General features: G+C 31.9%; 1 protein-coding gene across 1 annotated transcript in view; it reads right to left on the bottom strand.

Annotated features, from left to right (window-relative positions):
- Window positions 1-7,586: 7,586 nt before the first annotated feature.
- The window catches only part of LOC125064110 (cardioacceleratory peptide receptor-like), a 148,141-nt gene continuing 138,708 nt past the window's right edge, over window positions 7,587-17,019 (bottom strand). The window contains exons 8-12 of the mRNA XM_047670908.1: window positions 14,940-15,143; window positions 12,402-12,503; window positions 9,781-9,961; window positions 9,242-9,386; window positions 7,587-7,930 (exon numbers count right to left, since the gene is read on the bottom strand). Of these exons, the coding sequence (XP_047526864.1) occupies window positions 7,841-7,930; window positions 9,242-9,386; window positions 9,781-9,961; window positions 12,402-12,503; window positions 14,940-15,143 (722 nt within the window). The 3' untranslated portion in view covers window positions 7,587-7,840. The remainder of the gene's footprint in view (window positions 7,931-9,241; window positions 9,387-9,780; window positions 9,962-12,401; window positions 12,504-14,939; window positions 15,144-17,019) is intronic.

The following is a 17,019-nucleotide window of genomic DNA, read 5'->3' as shown; positions in this document are numbered from 1 at the left end:
ATTATACTTAAAAAAATAATAATAATAGGCATTTCGGTACACGGCGTGCGACGCGACGCCGGAGCAGCGGGTTAGGAGCGTTGCGATTAAACCTTACCGCGGACGTGTCTGAGCGAGTGGCATTCGCGCTCATAAGAATTATTTCAATACCTTCCGATGGAAACTGCCTAGTCTATTCGACTGCATATTTTTTGTTTGAGTATACTAGTATACAACAATAAAATAGGTTTCGTGAGATTGTAGTAGAGTATGTATATCGTAACTGGAATGATTTAAGTTTGTACTCTAGCGCTACAAACGGGGATCCTTATTGCTTGGAAGAACAGTATCGAGCAAGCATGCTGATGTCAGCAAAGGACTGATGAATGGGTCCAATGGAAAAATAGAGAAGGTACATTGGGGACGTCGATAACAGCAATAGCGCACGTAAAATAACAATTCAATTTAAACATAATTTAATTTGCGAACTAGAAGTCAAAACCAAGTTACAAATATTAAGTAATGTACATATATGTTCAAAGGAAATAATTCTCTATTTGCTTAGCATATTCTACTATTATACACAAATTACAAGGCCTTCGCCTTGACGGTGCTCTTTTCGACATAGGCTCCTCTATATTAAGAAAAGAGCAGGCTTACGTTGGCCTCTCTAGAGTTAAAACCTTAGATGGAGTACATCTTATCAATTTAGGTCCAATTCAAATCAAGACACAAGAGAGCTCTATTGTAGAGTACAACCGTCTGCGCACGTTATACCACCCCTACTTGGCCAAATTAAGTATAAACAGAAAACGCGTAAAAAAAATCCGGACACTGAATGGACAATTCACTCGAACATTTCAGAGGTACCTACAAGAAAAATAAGAACGTATCAAAAAAAAGACAATTATACCCCGTAAACGTAGGAAAATAGAATAGCTTAACAAAAACCATTTGGTATTAATTTTGTTATTAATAAGTACCTATTAATAATTTATATACAAAAAGTAGTGATATCCCATCAAAAACATAAATGTAAAAATGAGAGCCAAGTTAAATATTATGATATATACCTTGGTTGTTGACTTCAACGACAAAAGAAGTGAGATCTAAATTTTTGCCAAGTTAAATAGCCCTTCTGAAATTTATTTATAACTACATAAAATAGCATTTCTTCTTATAACTTGGGATAATATATTGTTGCCTAAGGTCTGACTTGGCTAGTTCTTATATGTTTATAAACACAACTCGTAGTTTGTGTTTAAAATAACAAATTATAACTCAGAACATCTAAGAAGAATGGAGGACAGCTCAGTATTGCTTAGTTAGTATATACGTACATTAAGAGCTGCGATGGTCCAGTCACTAGAAAACATGAATCTTAACCAGATATTGCGAGTTCATATCTAGACAAGTACCATTGAATATTTGCGTGCTTAATTTGTGTTTATAATTCATTTGTAAAGGCTTAGAACTTACGAAGGCTATAATATAATTCTTATATGAGAACTAGCCAAGTCAGACCTTAGGCAACAATATATTATCCCAAGTTATAAGAAGAAATGCTATTTTATGTAGTTATAAATAAATTTCAGAAGGGCTATTTAACTTGGCAAAAATTTAGATCTCACTTCTTTTGTCGTTGAAGTCAACAACCAAGGTATATATCATAATATTTAACTTGGCTCTCATTTTTACATTTATGTTTTTGATGGGATATTAATTATCTTGATTCAATTATTATTATATAATTTTTCCTTTAAGAACAAAATGATATTTAAAAAAAATATATAGTCAACTTGCTTACGAGTACATAATCAAGATTCAAATTTAAAATATTTATTCAAGAAAGGAACAGTTATATTTGATTACTGAGCCTCAATAAATAAATATGTTCACTGCCAGTCAGATAAACACGTCACAAGTCATTGGTTTGACGTTTGCAATGATTTAATACTACGGTTTTCTTTTTAGTATCATTTTTCTAGCTTCTTTGTCACCTTAGTTCTTCGAAGTTTTACTACGTACTATATATTTGTTAATTAAATATATCTTTTGAATAGAGGAATTTCTCGGAAAAGTTATCTAGTGATACAATTTCACGTATTCCAATATTCCCAGGCGACATATATTGAAACCGCAAAGAAAGTTGTTGACGGAAAACTTGATTTCTTTCCACTTGGAATATGAATGATATCTGATAAATTGACTACATTCTAGTTATTATAAATATATTTTATTATAGATATATTTGTTATATATTATATTTGAATGGTTTTTTTTTGGCTTGCTTTCTAATTGTGACCACTATAGCACAATCCTCTCCTACCTTCGCTAAATCATTGCTAAAAAATAATGTTGAAGAATGTAATTCAGTCTTTAAATAAAAAAAATCTCAATGTAAAAAATATAATAAGTTCTTTCAAATCATTAGATATTAATAAAACGGTCAATCTATGGATAATCTCTGTTAAGATACTTAATTTAATAATTGATGTGATTGTGACCTTACCTTGCAAGTGTATTCCATAATTGTGTTAAAATTGGCGTATTACCTGACTTCATGAAGCACAGTAATGTAATCCCAGTACTTAAATCAGGTAGTATTTCAGATCCCAATAATTATAAGCCCATACTGTATTACCAACACTCAGCAATATCTTTGAAAAATTATTACCTACTCAAATCTTAGTAATTATTGTTTGTAGTTAATTAATGTTAAAATAACATTAATTGACGCTTTCAGACTGTTGATGTTAATAGAAAGAGTTCTTCCTTGGCTCCACTTATTGCGGGGGTCTCAAAGATCATTTCTTGGTCCATTTATGTTTCTTGTTTATCAAAATGAGCTCTCCCATCTTTCGGGTAATAAACACGAGATAGTACAGTATGCAGATGTGATCTCTTAAATTTTTAAAATAAAAAAGACGTCTTTAAATGTATGTATGACTATGTGTACAAATATTTGAAATTGTATATAGATTTAGTATTAATAACTTACTGTTAAATAGTAAGAAGACAAAATGTATTAATTTCAGTACTCCTAAAGTAAGATGTATCAAAACGAATATACATTTGAATGGGGAATATTACATGTTCTAGAAACAACAGCTCCGATGGGCCCCCCATATAAAGAGATTGGCGACTAGACCCAGCTCTGCAGCCTTTGCGGTAAAAACAATAGACTTGTGTACTATAATAAGATGTCCTGCGTAGCTGGCTGGTCTTCCTTTGAGATTGGTTAGTAACAGCTTGTAAATTTCCCACTGCTGGATCTCCTCTCCCTTTGAGGAGAAGGTTTGGAGCTTATTTCACCACGCTGCTCCAATGCTGGTTGGTGGATATTATAGATACATATTTATTGACATATAGGAGCCAGATATTGCAATAATGTATCGATTGTTTTGAAACGAAGTTCTTTTACGTGTATGTCATCAGAGTAAATTGAGCTTGGTCGCCATAACCGAAATCTATCCAGACAGCATCAGCATCATCGTTACACTGCCTTACTCAACTATCAAATCGAGGCAAGGCAATTTAAAGTATTGCAGAGTGGTGGTAGACTGGTACATGGGTACTGTCCAAAGCCCTTTTACCGGTGATTATAAAATGCTTTGATTCATTTACCAATTACTTATTTATTTGGAAATAATGGATTTTTGTGGTAGTGTAGTCATAAAAAGAGGCAACTCGTGATACAATTTATAATATAATCTCTTGAATAAGAACCGTTTTAGACACAACATTTTTTACAGTACAAAAATAATTGTACACATATTTGATTATTGGCTTATAAGTAGAATAAAACCTATTTACAAAATATTAATACGAATTAATACGTCTATAATTTTGACAACGCTAATATGTTAAGAATGTATTTATAATGGATTTTATATATTCATTATGAATTTAATGATTCTAAAATTAGACTTATTTGAAAAACGAAACAATATACGTTCAATTAAAAAAAAATTGAGGAATAGAATTATCAAAATATTGAAACTGTCAATAAAAATAATGAAAGCGAACACCAGAGCTAATTTAATTTGTAACTTAAGGTGCTTCTAAGCGAAAAAAATTATATTATATTAGGTTATAAGCAATTATATGCTATGGCTGAAAATATGACAATTTTTTCCATTTATTAAGTTGCAGAAATAAAACAAACGAACCGAATTAATTATCTTGGTGTGCGTGACAGCTACGCCCGACTCTCTCTAAACGTCATACCACTTTCCTAGTGTGCGTGTACTTAGTGGCCAAAACTTGTTGGCCAATATTTTTTTCTATGCGCTCTCAGCTTTGATAGTCTATCTACGTATAAATAGTCAAAGGATGCAAGATGGAGTGATGCTAGACAATCGCTCTATTTACTTAATATAGAATACATTGAAATATTGCAGTATAAGAACTATCATTGATTACTTTTACGCTATAAAAATAATTGTGTCTAATAGTAGTTTGCTATTAAATACTGATGTGATTGAATCTTGTATTTAACTTATCACGGCTATTGAAACGAGTTCTTTTACGCTTGCAGTAGAGTAAATTGGCAGTAATCGTCACGTAAGGAATAAGCGTTACACCTCCTCAAGGTGACTTTCCCCCTCTTTATCTCAATCTCTGTCTATTATATACGATTTTATATAGTATTAATCAGACATATTTTTTGTTATTGATTAATCCGGAGAGTGATTTTTAATAAAAAAATTGTCATTTAATTATCCTCAGACGGTTCTATACTTGATATACCGAGAACAACTTCGTTCCAATTCGATCCGTACTCCTTTCTCTTAAAGTGATAACTTCTTATGATAGGGTAAAGCGCTTCGTTACGTAACGCGTTACGGCGCAAGTCTATCTGGCTTCTCTTTCTCTTGCGCATACGGCAGCGATTAGTTTAAGTTATCATTTCTGTCAAGCGTCCCGATACGCAGGTGTATCTGTTTCTTATTAATGTAGTTTATATGCGATATTTTAATTTTTTATGCGAATGTATGTGTTTTTTTTCGTATTGTCTGTCTGTATATATTATATTAACATGAAATGGATTCGTTACATTTATATTCTTAATGTATTTATTATTATTATTGATAATATAATGTCCGTTTAGAAGCACCCTTAGAAAAACTTCTCCGTATATAATTTTAGTCTAAAACTATATGACTTATATGCTTAACATATTCGTATGCTTAACAATACTCAATTATGAAGGTAGCTGAAATTATAATAATACATTAAATGTGTCTAAGTCTCAATTATGAAAAAAAAAATGTATTTGCTTTATTTCTGTCCGGCCAACATTATTTACAATATATTACATCATTATAGTGCCAACAATAATTTTGACAGGACTCTAGTATTGCTATCTCTTTCTCAGTTGTGGAAGACGATAAGGATAGCAAGTACTAGAAGTCTTAAATGAAATGATTGTGCGCAATATAAATTTGATTTGTTTTCAAATTCGATTATTTTCTATATTAAATATTTAGAAATATATGATTACAATATGAACACTTTTACGATACTAGAATTTTAGTGCCATTATATTAAATTTAAGATATACATTTTTTTTTTAATTACACAATAATATTAGAAAAATAACAATTAATCTTAATTTTATAAGATTTTTATATTCTAATCAATAGCGACCACTAAATATAAATTAAATATTTTTTTATTCATTCAATTCGAAATTAGAAAGTCTTATTATAAATTAAAACAAAAATCACAACATTAAATAAAAAAAAAAAAAAAACAAAATGTAAACAAGGGTTTATGTCATGATCGTTTTCAGTCAATAGTTGATGTTTTGAAACTTGTACTGGTCTTGGTTGGGATAGTTTTTTTTTAAATATACCAGTACCAAAGTTGCTTTTACCTAAATAATTAAAAAGGACAATTTGGAAAGACTTTCTTAATGAAATTGAATAAATTATTAATATATTTAAAACTTATGCTACATTATATTTTATTAAATAATAATACTAGAGTTACAAAAATTATACAAAACACTATAAATATAACTCTTTGGTTGTTGTAAGTTTATTCTGGCGATTTCCAAATGCATATTAAAACTACAATTTTCACTTTATTCCTATTTCCTATTAAAATATACAACGCAAACATAAAATTAATTATTAATTATAAAATTCAAAAATATACGATAAATCATATTAAGAAAATAGGAACTTGTTTTAAGAAGATATCTCGGAAAAAAATTATAAATCAGTTTCAGTCATTACTGAATACTGTTTTTATTCAAATGAAACTGGAAGTCCAAGTCATAGAAATATGAAATAATTACTTGTACTGAACGCGATTTAAGCGGTAATCAATATATTTTTTTTTTTACGCTATGAAAAATAGTTCGCAGCCTACTTTTCAATATAATGGTTTATTTAAAAAAAAATTTTTGTGTTTTTAGTATGAAAATATTGTTCACATTATAAAAAAAAAAAAAACATAATCTTAAATATTTTAAGAGTATATATATTAAAGCAATATTTGAAGTGAAAAATCTACAAAATTTCCGAGGTATCCCCTTTACAATAATAATATGTCAAAATATAAAAGCACAACAAAAAATCAGTTCTCTGCATGCTCGCCAGCAGACTCGACTTCTTATATACCAATCACTGTTCTGCAATCTTTAACGGAATGGCTCAGCAGCAATTGTAAACAGTGTTCTCTTATTTTTTTTTTATTTAATCTACAAAACTACGACAAGAAAAATATTACTAACAATATGGGCATATAGTTTGAAATAAATGATTTTTAAAGACCAATAAAAATAACACTTAGGAAGTAACTCTTCTAATACTATACTTGAGAGATAAGTATGACAAAGTCACTAACACATCACGTGATGAACTTTAGAAGCAATTAAAAGTGCTCGTACCTCAACGTATGTTCATTATTTATTAACAAATTATAAATTAACCAAATCGTTTCATATATTATTACATTACATTATATAGTATATATATAGATGACTTTTTCACATAAGTAAAACATTTTTAAGCTTATCGATATAATAGGCAAGATGATACAAGCTTAGCCGGTGAATAGATCAATCTATCATTGAGTTCTAGTCGCTAATATTTTAAATTTAGAATTCAGATTTGCCAGTTCAGAATTTTGATAAAGCAATTGACTCAAACGTAACCAAAAAGGGCAAATCTCTTGTCGAATACAACGCAGGGATAACTAAATCAAATAATATAACATCTATATAAATATTCGTTTGGCATAGCTGAAATGGCAATAATATTATATCGTCATATTTGTAACAATTAGGGTCTTAACAAAATCCGTTTGATTTGAAACACCAAATTCGTATTAGTGGAGACTAACGGGATACCATCTAGAACAGCAATTCATAATCCCATTACGATAAATTAATTATACAAGGAAGAAAACTTACCCAAAAAGCAATATTTAATAGCTATGCTAATCAAATAAGAGAAAAATGAGCCGAAGATATGATCAACACGTCTATTTAGATTAGAAATTATCAAGATTAGCATCAAGTCCGTTTACATTCCTGCGTCACATTACGGAGCTGATTTTGATAGCCATTTTTTCACGGTATTTTAATATTTGCCAGATACATTCACAATAAAATTTTAAATGTGATTACATTAATAGTGTCACGTGTTTAATAAATACGATCTGATATATGGCTAAATTCCGATTTTTTTTTATAAGTTAGCTATATATTATTAACGTATACTATTAATAAAACAATTTACGCTTATTAATACTAACCAATCACTATGCTTAATTTGGGTATCATTAAGCGTATACATAATAATATTCGTTAAAGCATAACGTCGCGAGCTAGCGCGGCGGGTCGACGTCAGTCTCGTGGCGGCAGCAGCACTAGAAGCTGGGTGCGGCGTTGCTCCTGCGCTCGCGTTATGCTGCCACTACGGGTGCGGTTTAGTATCTGAAAATACAATCACATGTATCAACACAACAAATGTCAAGACGACGACAAGCTCGAAGTCCAGCGAAGATCTGCTGATGTTCAGTAAAAATATAAAAATGTATAGAAGTAAAATGTAAAAAAAGATACGGGCAACTGTGAGCCCGTGGATGTTGTTAATTAAATTAAAAAAGAAAAAAAACACAACATAAGCATAAGCAGCCCGTAAATGTCCCACTGCTGGGATAAAGGCCTCCTCTCCCTTTGAGGAGAAGGTTTGGAGCATACTCCACCACGCTGCTCCAATGCGGGTTGGCGGAATACACATGTGGCTGAATTTCGTTGAAATTAGACACATGCAGGTTTCCTCACGATGTTTTCCTTCACCGCCGAGCACGAGATGAATTATAAACACAAATTAAGCACATGAAATTTCAGTGGTGCCTGCCTGGGTTTGAACCCGAAATCATCGGTTAAGATGCACGCGTTCTAACCACTGGGCCTAACTGGTTCTAACATCTCGGCTCTCGCGTATATTAATTATTTTTAACATCCCGACGTTTCGAGCACTTTGCAGTGTTCGTGTCTGCCCGTGACCACGCGATAATATACGCGATTAAATCCGTTAAAAAACTAGTTTTATTTCATTGTTTATTCATACTAGTTAGAAAAGAGTGTCAATTTGAACGGGAGTTGAACGGCGCTCTAGTGTAGCGTCGCGTCGATGGTAGCGTGGCAGCCATCTTGGATCTTATATTCAAGATTTCCCGCGCACCACGTTTGCGACCAATCGCCAATTTCCAACATTATCTTTATTCTTTTGTAATAGATTCAGTGATTTATGCGTATTTTTGTAAACTATTTAATAACGAACCGATATTGATGACTGTTGTGAATATATCTGTGTAACTGATTTGTTTAATTAAAAACTAACTAAATTTGTGGATCGTTCATATAAAATCGTTTGAATATACGCCCACTTATCTCGAATAATCCTGACATTGTCAATAAAATGTCTATAAATATATATATATCGACTCGACAATAAATATGAATAAGAAAAAGTTTATTTAAGACATAATATATTGACTGAAAAGTAGACAAAAGAAAAACATTACTTAATATAAACGAAGAAATGACAATAAAGAAAAAAAAAAGATTATAACAACAACAACTGCAATCGTGTCTCACCTAGGTGTACCATTCTCTTTAGTTGTGTCGGTCTGTGACAATGTATCCATATCTTACAACGTAAGATATGGATACTATGAAATGTTATAAAAACTTGAAATTAATTTAGTACATGTTTAACATGCTGACATGTTTACTTACAGTGGCGACGGAGTGCGAGCGTCTCGCGTGGGTGGAGCTCAGTAAGTCGGAGTTAGCGGTGGAATCAGAACGAGAGCGCACAGTTCCGCGTACGTGCCGCCTCCGACGTCGTCCGCACCAGAGCCAGCGATAGGGCGGTACTCGTCTGAAGCATTTGAAATTTCCTTCATAAAAATCCAGAACGTCGTATGTCGTATGTCGTATTAAAAATATCCCATACGGTTCGGGATGTAAATTCTTCCAAGCAAAGCCTGCATCAGACTTGTAGTTACTCTTTTTATCTTAATACAAACTTAACCCTAATAGAGATGACATAATATAACAATATCATAAAAAATTGCCATTGCCATTTAGCTGACATACTAATCACTTATAATAATTAATTATATTTCCCCTAAACAAATTGTTCCGTTACTTACATGTAATAAATCACATATGTTATTATTATTAATAAAGACAATAATTCATGTAACTCATATCACTAAACTATGTTTTGTTGACAGTACAAAATTTTTTTATACTATAATAAAGTAACTCACCTTAGACTTGAGTAAATGTGCGGCGAGAACATGCAGCATATCAAGGGGTTTGCTGCAGAATTGAGCGGCGCAAGACTTTGTATTAGAGTGGCGATGGCAAGGTTCGTTTGTGTCAACGGTATCTGATTGTATACTTGCAATAGATCGAACACTATGTATGGAGACCAGCATAGGACGAACACTGAAAATAAAAAAAAAATATTTCACTTTTAGAACAATAAAAACTTTTGTTACTATCTTTTTGTTCGGATCACTTTTTTTTACATTAGCAGCCTGTAAATTTCCCACTGCTGGGCTAAGACCTCCTCTCCTTTTGAGGAGAAGGTTGGGAGCATATTCCAGCACGCTGCTCCAATGCGGGTTGGTGGAATACACATGTGGCAGAATTTCGTTGAAATTAGACACATGCAGGTTTTCTCACGATGTTTTCCTTCACCGCCGAGCACGAGGTGAATTATAAACACAAATTAAGCACATTAAAATTCAGCGGTGCCTGCCTAGGTTTGAACCCGAAATCATCGGTTAAGATGCACGCGTTCCAACCACTGGGCCATCTCGGCTTACACAATTCACATAATGGCAAGTTATCACTACCACCCAATGCACCACCAACCTCGATAAATGAGACGTTATGTCCCTCGTGACCGACTTTATTGATACATTAATTTGAATTAAAATCTAAAGACTTAGCTAGAGCTTAAAATTTTGTCGCCCAATTTATGTAAAAAAATTCTCTTCTGTTCTCTGCGTGGTCGCAGACTTATGATTCTTAAATGTTATTTAAAGGAAATTTACAAACTTTGTTTCAAGCAATGGATTTTTACTAATTAGTTCAATTATAATTAAATAAATGAATGACATTTAATTACAGCATGTGATTAATATCTTTGTTCTCGCTCTCATCTTCAACTTTTCTTGTTACGTTTAAATGAAGCTAACGTTACAACTTTTCTTATTAACTTCGTCAGTTCTTAAGAAAACGACGGGCGTTTATTGATACTTTCTATACATACGTATAAAATTGTAGCTAGATGCTACTAGCAATATGAAACATACAAACATATAGTCTATCTTTATATGTAATGTATTTTTAAAATAAATAAGAACATCATTACTTAAAATTCAGTTTTCAAGCATTCCCTATACTACTAAGGCCTCCAAACTTCTTTGTAAAATTTTCCAAGATTTCCTATGATATTTTACTGATAGCTTATGTGGTTGAAATTCATTCGAAGCACGTGGACATTCGTGCACCGACGACTTTGAGCTTAATTATTTATATACACGTTTAGATTTATGAAACTGGATTGAACTGGATATTGATTTGTTAGTTTAGTATAGTTATTGCATCGGTAGGAGGATGGCATAGATCCGATAGTAAGTGGTCACTTGTGCCATTCCTTACTGTGATTATACGTCTCTGGTGTCTGCAGTTATATTGGCTAACTCACCCTTCAAACCAAAACACAAGAATACCAAGCATTGCTGCTTGGCGGTAGTATATAAGACGAGTGGGTGGTACCTACCCAGATAGGCTAGCACAAAGCCCTACCATCAAGTAGATTGATTGGAATGTACCATTTTGCATTATGTCTGCCCGCATTTGCATAATTTGAGCTAATTGATTAATAATATGTATTTGCAAACGAAAATATATAACTAATACTCAGCTACATACAAATGCTTTTTAATAATATCAACATATAATATATAATGAAGGGTATGAATAATTAACAGAAAAACCGAGCCATAGAAACGCAAAAAACTACATAATAATTAGAATAAAATACGCTAATGAATACAACATATATATATATTAACTGGGATTTTTTCGTCAACGTAGGCGTCCGTCGGTATCAATGGCCAGAGAAAACCGTAAAAACTTGTAAGAAAATCGTAAAAATATGTGTTATCAAAACAACAGATGCGTAATGTAACATGTCAGGAAGTCGAAAACAACGTGATCTATAAATATGTATGTATTTGATCTTGAACTGAATAGAGGGCGGTCATTTTTATTTTTAAATATATGTAGTCCAGGAGGCGCTTCGTTTAATCTCATGCTAGTGATGGGAAAATATCGCATGTCTGTTTGTCGGTTAATAACAATTTATCAATTATGAAGCTTTTATGTTACATCGCGTCTTGTTGAAATATATAATGTATTTTAACAAGACGCGAAACTTATACATTCGTAACATAAATATTTTTTTGATTTATTATTATTTTAATAAACGGTATAACTCAGTGGATTAATACGTGAATCTTAACCGACCCAGGTTCGAACCCAGTCTAGCGCCACTGAACGTAGTCTTCATGTTTTTCAATTCTGCTTAAAGTGATGATGATGATGAACGGCGAAACAAGAGAGAAGAGAAGAGAGGAGATTGTTGACTAGATGTGAATCATATAGAGGCAGTTATTATATTTTATCGTAATAAATATTTCTCCTTGACTCTTCCGGTCATATTCGATTTTCCGTCCGACTGGATAAGGTCAGTGAAGAAATAAAATATACGCTTTTGTATCCTTCACTGTTAGCTAATCTCTTTTGATAATGTACGATATGGTCAAAATCGGTCAGCAGGCCATCGTGAATTGTATTATTTTAAGTCACTCACCGAAAACAATTACAAAAGTCATTTTGACGCTTTTGATTTTAGCTCTGGGTATTAAGCCACGCGAACTGGCGCGTCTGGAATCGGGGTCGCATTCCACTTGCCCTGAAAAAAAAAAGTAAAAAAAGAAATTTTAAAAAGTACGTTTCGAATATTTTTTTCTTAAGATTCGCACGGGAAATTTTATCATGTGTTGTTTAAAATTAGAATGGTGCGTAATTATGCAAAATGGGGTGATATATCTCATCCATTGATGTCAATAAAATGTTGTAGATTATTTTATATTTACCAATGAATGAATATAAAACTTACATTAAAAAAGAGGTCCATGTAATCATGTGCGCGATTAAGAAGATCTACTCTTTCGATTTAGTTAAAAATATTTCTTATTTGCACGTAAATAATTAATTACACTAAAACAATAATATTTATATTTTTATTAAAAATGAAATAATAATTATAAAACTAATTATTATTTTATTTTTAATAAATATGATAAATGAAATTTAAATATTCGCAATATAAATTTTTAGTTCTATAAACATTGTAAAATAAGATAAATTTGATGTTGTCTACATATTTCCAGCAAGTTGTTTCTTAACGACGGTCTTGTGAGCAAGTCACCCTGTGTGCGCGTATCATGAGACGTCATTTAATATTTTTTTCATAACGCACCAATTGAAGTATAACATAAAAGATTTTAGATACTAAAAAGTTTTCGTACAGGAATTATAAATTAAAGAATATATAATTACTAAAAAAGACTATATATATAATGATTATATAATGATGATAAAAGTTGCTGTAAGAGTTCACTCGAATGAAATATATTTTTGATTGAGGATTTTTATTTTAAGCGCATTCAATCACATTAGAATTAAACAAAAAGCCTATCCAAAGAGAGTTATCGCTAAGCGGATTTCTGTTACTGGCTGCTAAAATATGTTTATGAAACAAATATAACATGTCAACTCAAAATAAATACAGTAATTGTACACAATTGTCAATGATCAACTATTGATTTAATAAAAAAAGGCCTTCTATATCTAAATTAAATGCGAAAGTAACTCGCTCACGCTTAATCTGCTAAACTAATTTAAATCAAAATTTAGTGAGTTTGAGTCTCGGGAAAAGACATAGACTACTTTTTTTATTCACATGCTGATAACTCATAATATATATATATATATATGTATATGTATATATATTGGTTTCTTATCTATATTAAAAAGTAAAATAAAACGACCACAGTTAAACTAAATAATAGCATGAACTAATGAGCGTATACAATAGAATAAAAACAATAAAATAAAAATAAAATACAGTGGCCTTATCTTGTTCAAAATGTACAAGAAGCGGCCTTATCGCTAAGACGGAATCTCTTTCACACAAAAATAATGGGGGAGAAAAGAATCTAATAAAGAAAGGTAATAAGTACATAATAAATACACATGATACATAAATATATAATAAATCTAATTCACGACTAGCTGATTCAATTAGAGACTTTCGTCGTAAGCTGTTGATTAGTGTCGTTATGATGTCTAATCGCTTGACGTGCATACTATATACAAGAGAATCTATAATATATAAGGTATATAGTACATTTATGTTATTATATAATTGCCTAAGAGTTCTTGCATCTTGTACAGCATAAAATCAAAATCAAAATATACTTTATTCAAGTAGGCTTTTACCAGGACTTTTGAATCGTCATTAACAAACTATATTAAGTGAAGTTGTCACCAAGTTCGGAATACAAAATCTACCGAAGGACCGGCAAGAAACTCAGTAGTTACTCTTTTTTCCGTTCAAATCTTAGGATGAGTAATTCTGAGCTCCTGAGCTCCTCCTCCAGTGAAAGCTCCTGAGTTTCAAAAATATTAGAAGGTCCATAAAACTTGCCATTTCTTCCGTTTTATTGGATAGTCATTCGTATGGACTAAATTTATCTTACGACAATCGAGACTGCAACTTGTACATTCTCGTACTATAAAATCTTCTGTGTAATTATCTAGTCTCCTTTAAGAAAGAGAATATATACTTTAGAATTTGTCATCGTTCAAATTCGAAACAAAAAACACTGATTCGGTCATTAGCAATCTGTCAGATGTTTGTCTGTTTCCTGTTTCAACAAAAGCGCAGTTGTGCCGTTTCATCTCTCTGTTTGACAACCTCTTGATATCAATCGGTATTAATATTTCCGCTCAAATTTGTAACATTAAATGAAACATTATTTTAAGAATTGGCGCCGTGCCTAATTAAAAAAATATGTCAATTTTTAAAAACACATTGCATATTTTTAGCAATCCAATCTCAGTGTTCCTGCGGTGCTCGAAGCGAAGGGAAGTGAGCATAATGCGTAGATGTCAATTTCCCGGTCTTCTCCGACGGAATCGGTCAACGGATGCATTCTCCTCACGCTCCTGCTACGCGACCACTTACTGTGACATGACACTACCGCAAAAGGAGACCACCTTCATTCAACACCTCTCTGGCCCCACCAAATCCTAGGATTTACTAATAATTGCAAACACTTACCGTTTCTTAAAGTTTTTGTTCTTCTGGAGTTGATAGGAGGACTCATGACGACAGCCTTGCTTTTCGTCCAAATAGTCAGGACAATAACGGCATAACAAGCGGCGATAGCAAGCGCCGGTAGCACGAAGATCATGACTGACACCAGAGTCATCCAGATCTGCCAACGTCGAGCTGTGCCTAATTCTATCCAGCATTGTAGCTGACCTGCAAAATAGCAAACATATACCTTGATTTTAGGGTTTTATATATAGGATGAAAAGTCAGAAGAAATCCTTACTAGATGCCCAACGAGTTCAATACTCCTATACCGGAAAGTATTTTCTGTATAATAATAGTTTTTAAATTTTCTTTCAAAAAACATTTTATTTAATTTCAAATGGAAGTAAGCGTGGGGTGGATTTCAACTTCAGGCTACGACCACCGAATTTGTGTTTATTTTTTCGTACTCCTTGGTGAAGGAAAACTTCACAAGAAAATTAGTATGTATCGGACGAAAATCTTCAAACTTGCATCAGAGAAGCATGATGAAATAAGCTGATTAAATTTCTTCTGCGCGAAGGATTTCTCCTCAAAAGGCCTTAGCCCAGCAGTCTTACTTTAAATTGTTTTTTTTTATGCTTGGGTTGAAAATTGCTATTGGTTTTTTAACCAGTTTGATTGAGCTCAAAGTATAGCGTACACTTGTATGCTATAATATATGAATACACTTCTGGCGCTATACAACTGTGACAATACAATTTCGCAGCTACGATGTTTTAGTATACGAAATAAATTAAAACTTGTTTTTGGAATGTTTTTTTTTTTTTTAACAACTGAGCTATTTAAATGCATTCACATTGAGCGTATAGTTGGATATTTAGTATGATAACGCTGGTACTTGTATTTTTCTTGTTAAAGTAACCTACATAATAAGTACTTTTCAGCCGACAGTAATTTTCACCGGAATGGGGCGTTTGACTTGCAAAACAAAATCTTCCACTCAGATGATATATTTAATGTTTTCACCTAACATCATATTCTTAAATATAATTAAGATATAAGTATGAATTTGATATAAATATTTAATGAATTTAAAAATTAAATCGTTGTCAACAACCAAAGGGCCAAAAAACATTGCCAAATACTTCTTACATTTTATTGATCATTCTAATCATTACCAAGGCTGGATAAAAATTTATTTAAATTCCCAAGAGACGTTTCAGGTACGACTGCAAATGTTAAAGGTGAATGACCTTTTCAAAATTATTTCAAGTACTCTTTACTACTGTCTCGTCTGACATCTTGGGAATTGAAGATTATCAACAATCTTTAGTTTGAGATAAGCGTTTGCTAACATTTTGTAAAGTGTGCTTAAATTTATATAGAATAATGCCTCAATTTCAGAACCTATCATTAAGAACACGTAAATGATAATTACTTAAAACAAGCTACTTCGAATTCTTTAGTATATAAGGTTGATTGAATTTAATTTTATTGAAATATGTGAATTACTAACTAACAAACAATGTTCAATTTAAATTCGACTCTACGTCTCGTTACGTTTTACCTCCAAGCATTCATTCAATATATTTACTATCTTTAAAATATAGAGTAAACATGTACAGACATACAGACATACATGTTATACATACAAAGTTCTTATACAGTTTTGCATGTACAGACATACATGCAAAACTGTATTAGAACTTTGATAATTTATAGTAGTAAAATTTTCGGAGAAGATTTCAGTATATAAACGTGAGAAGTGAACATTTCTGAAAGCCAAGAAAGAAAGTTTAAAAAGATAAAAAATATTACGAAATACAGGCACATGGGACATAATAACTTAGTTCCCAAGTTCGGTAACGCATTGGGGAGTATGGAAAATGGAAATATTAAAATTATCGCTTTCGCCTGCCTATTTCTTTAAAAAAAAAAACTGAATTCATGAACTAAATAAAATTGGTATGTGGTTGATTTATATGCAGTGGAAGTAAGAACGAGAAGTTTAAGAGTCAAATATTTCAATAACCAACTAAAAGCATGGCTTTTAACTGTGGTAAGTTTTATTTTTCTACCAATATCTAAAGCTGTACTAACA

Source organism: Vanessa atalanta, chromosome 5, assembly GCF_905147765.1.
Source record: "Vanessa atalanta chromosome 5, ilVanAtal1.2, whole genome shotgun sequence".
NCBI lineage: Eukaryota > Metazoa > Arthropoda > Insecta > Lepidoptera > Nymphalidae > Vanessa > Vanessa atalanta.
This window is presented reverse-complemented; position numbering and strand designations above follow the sequence as displayed.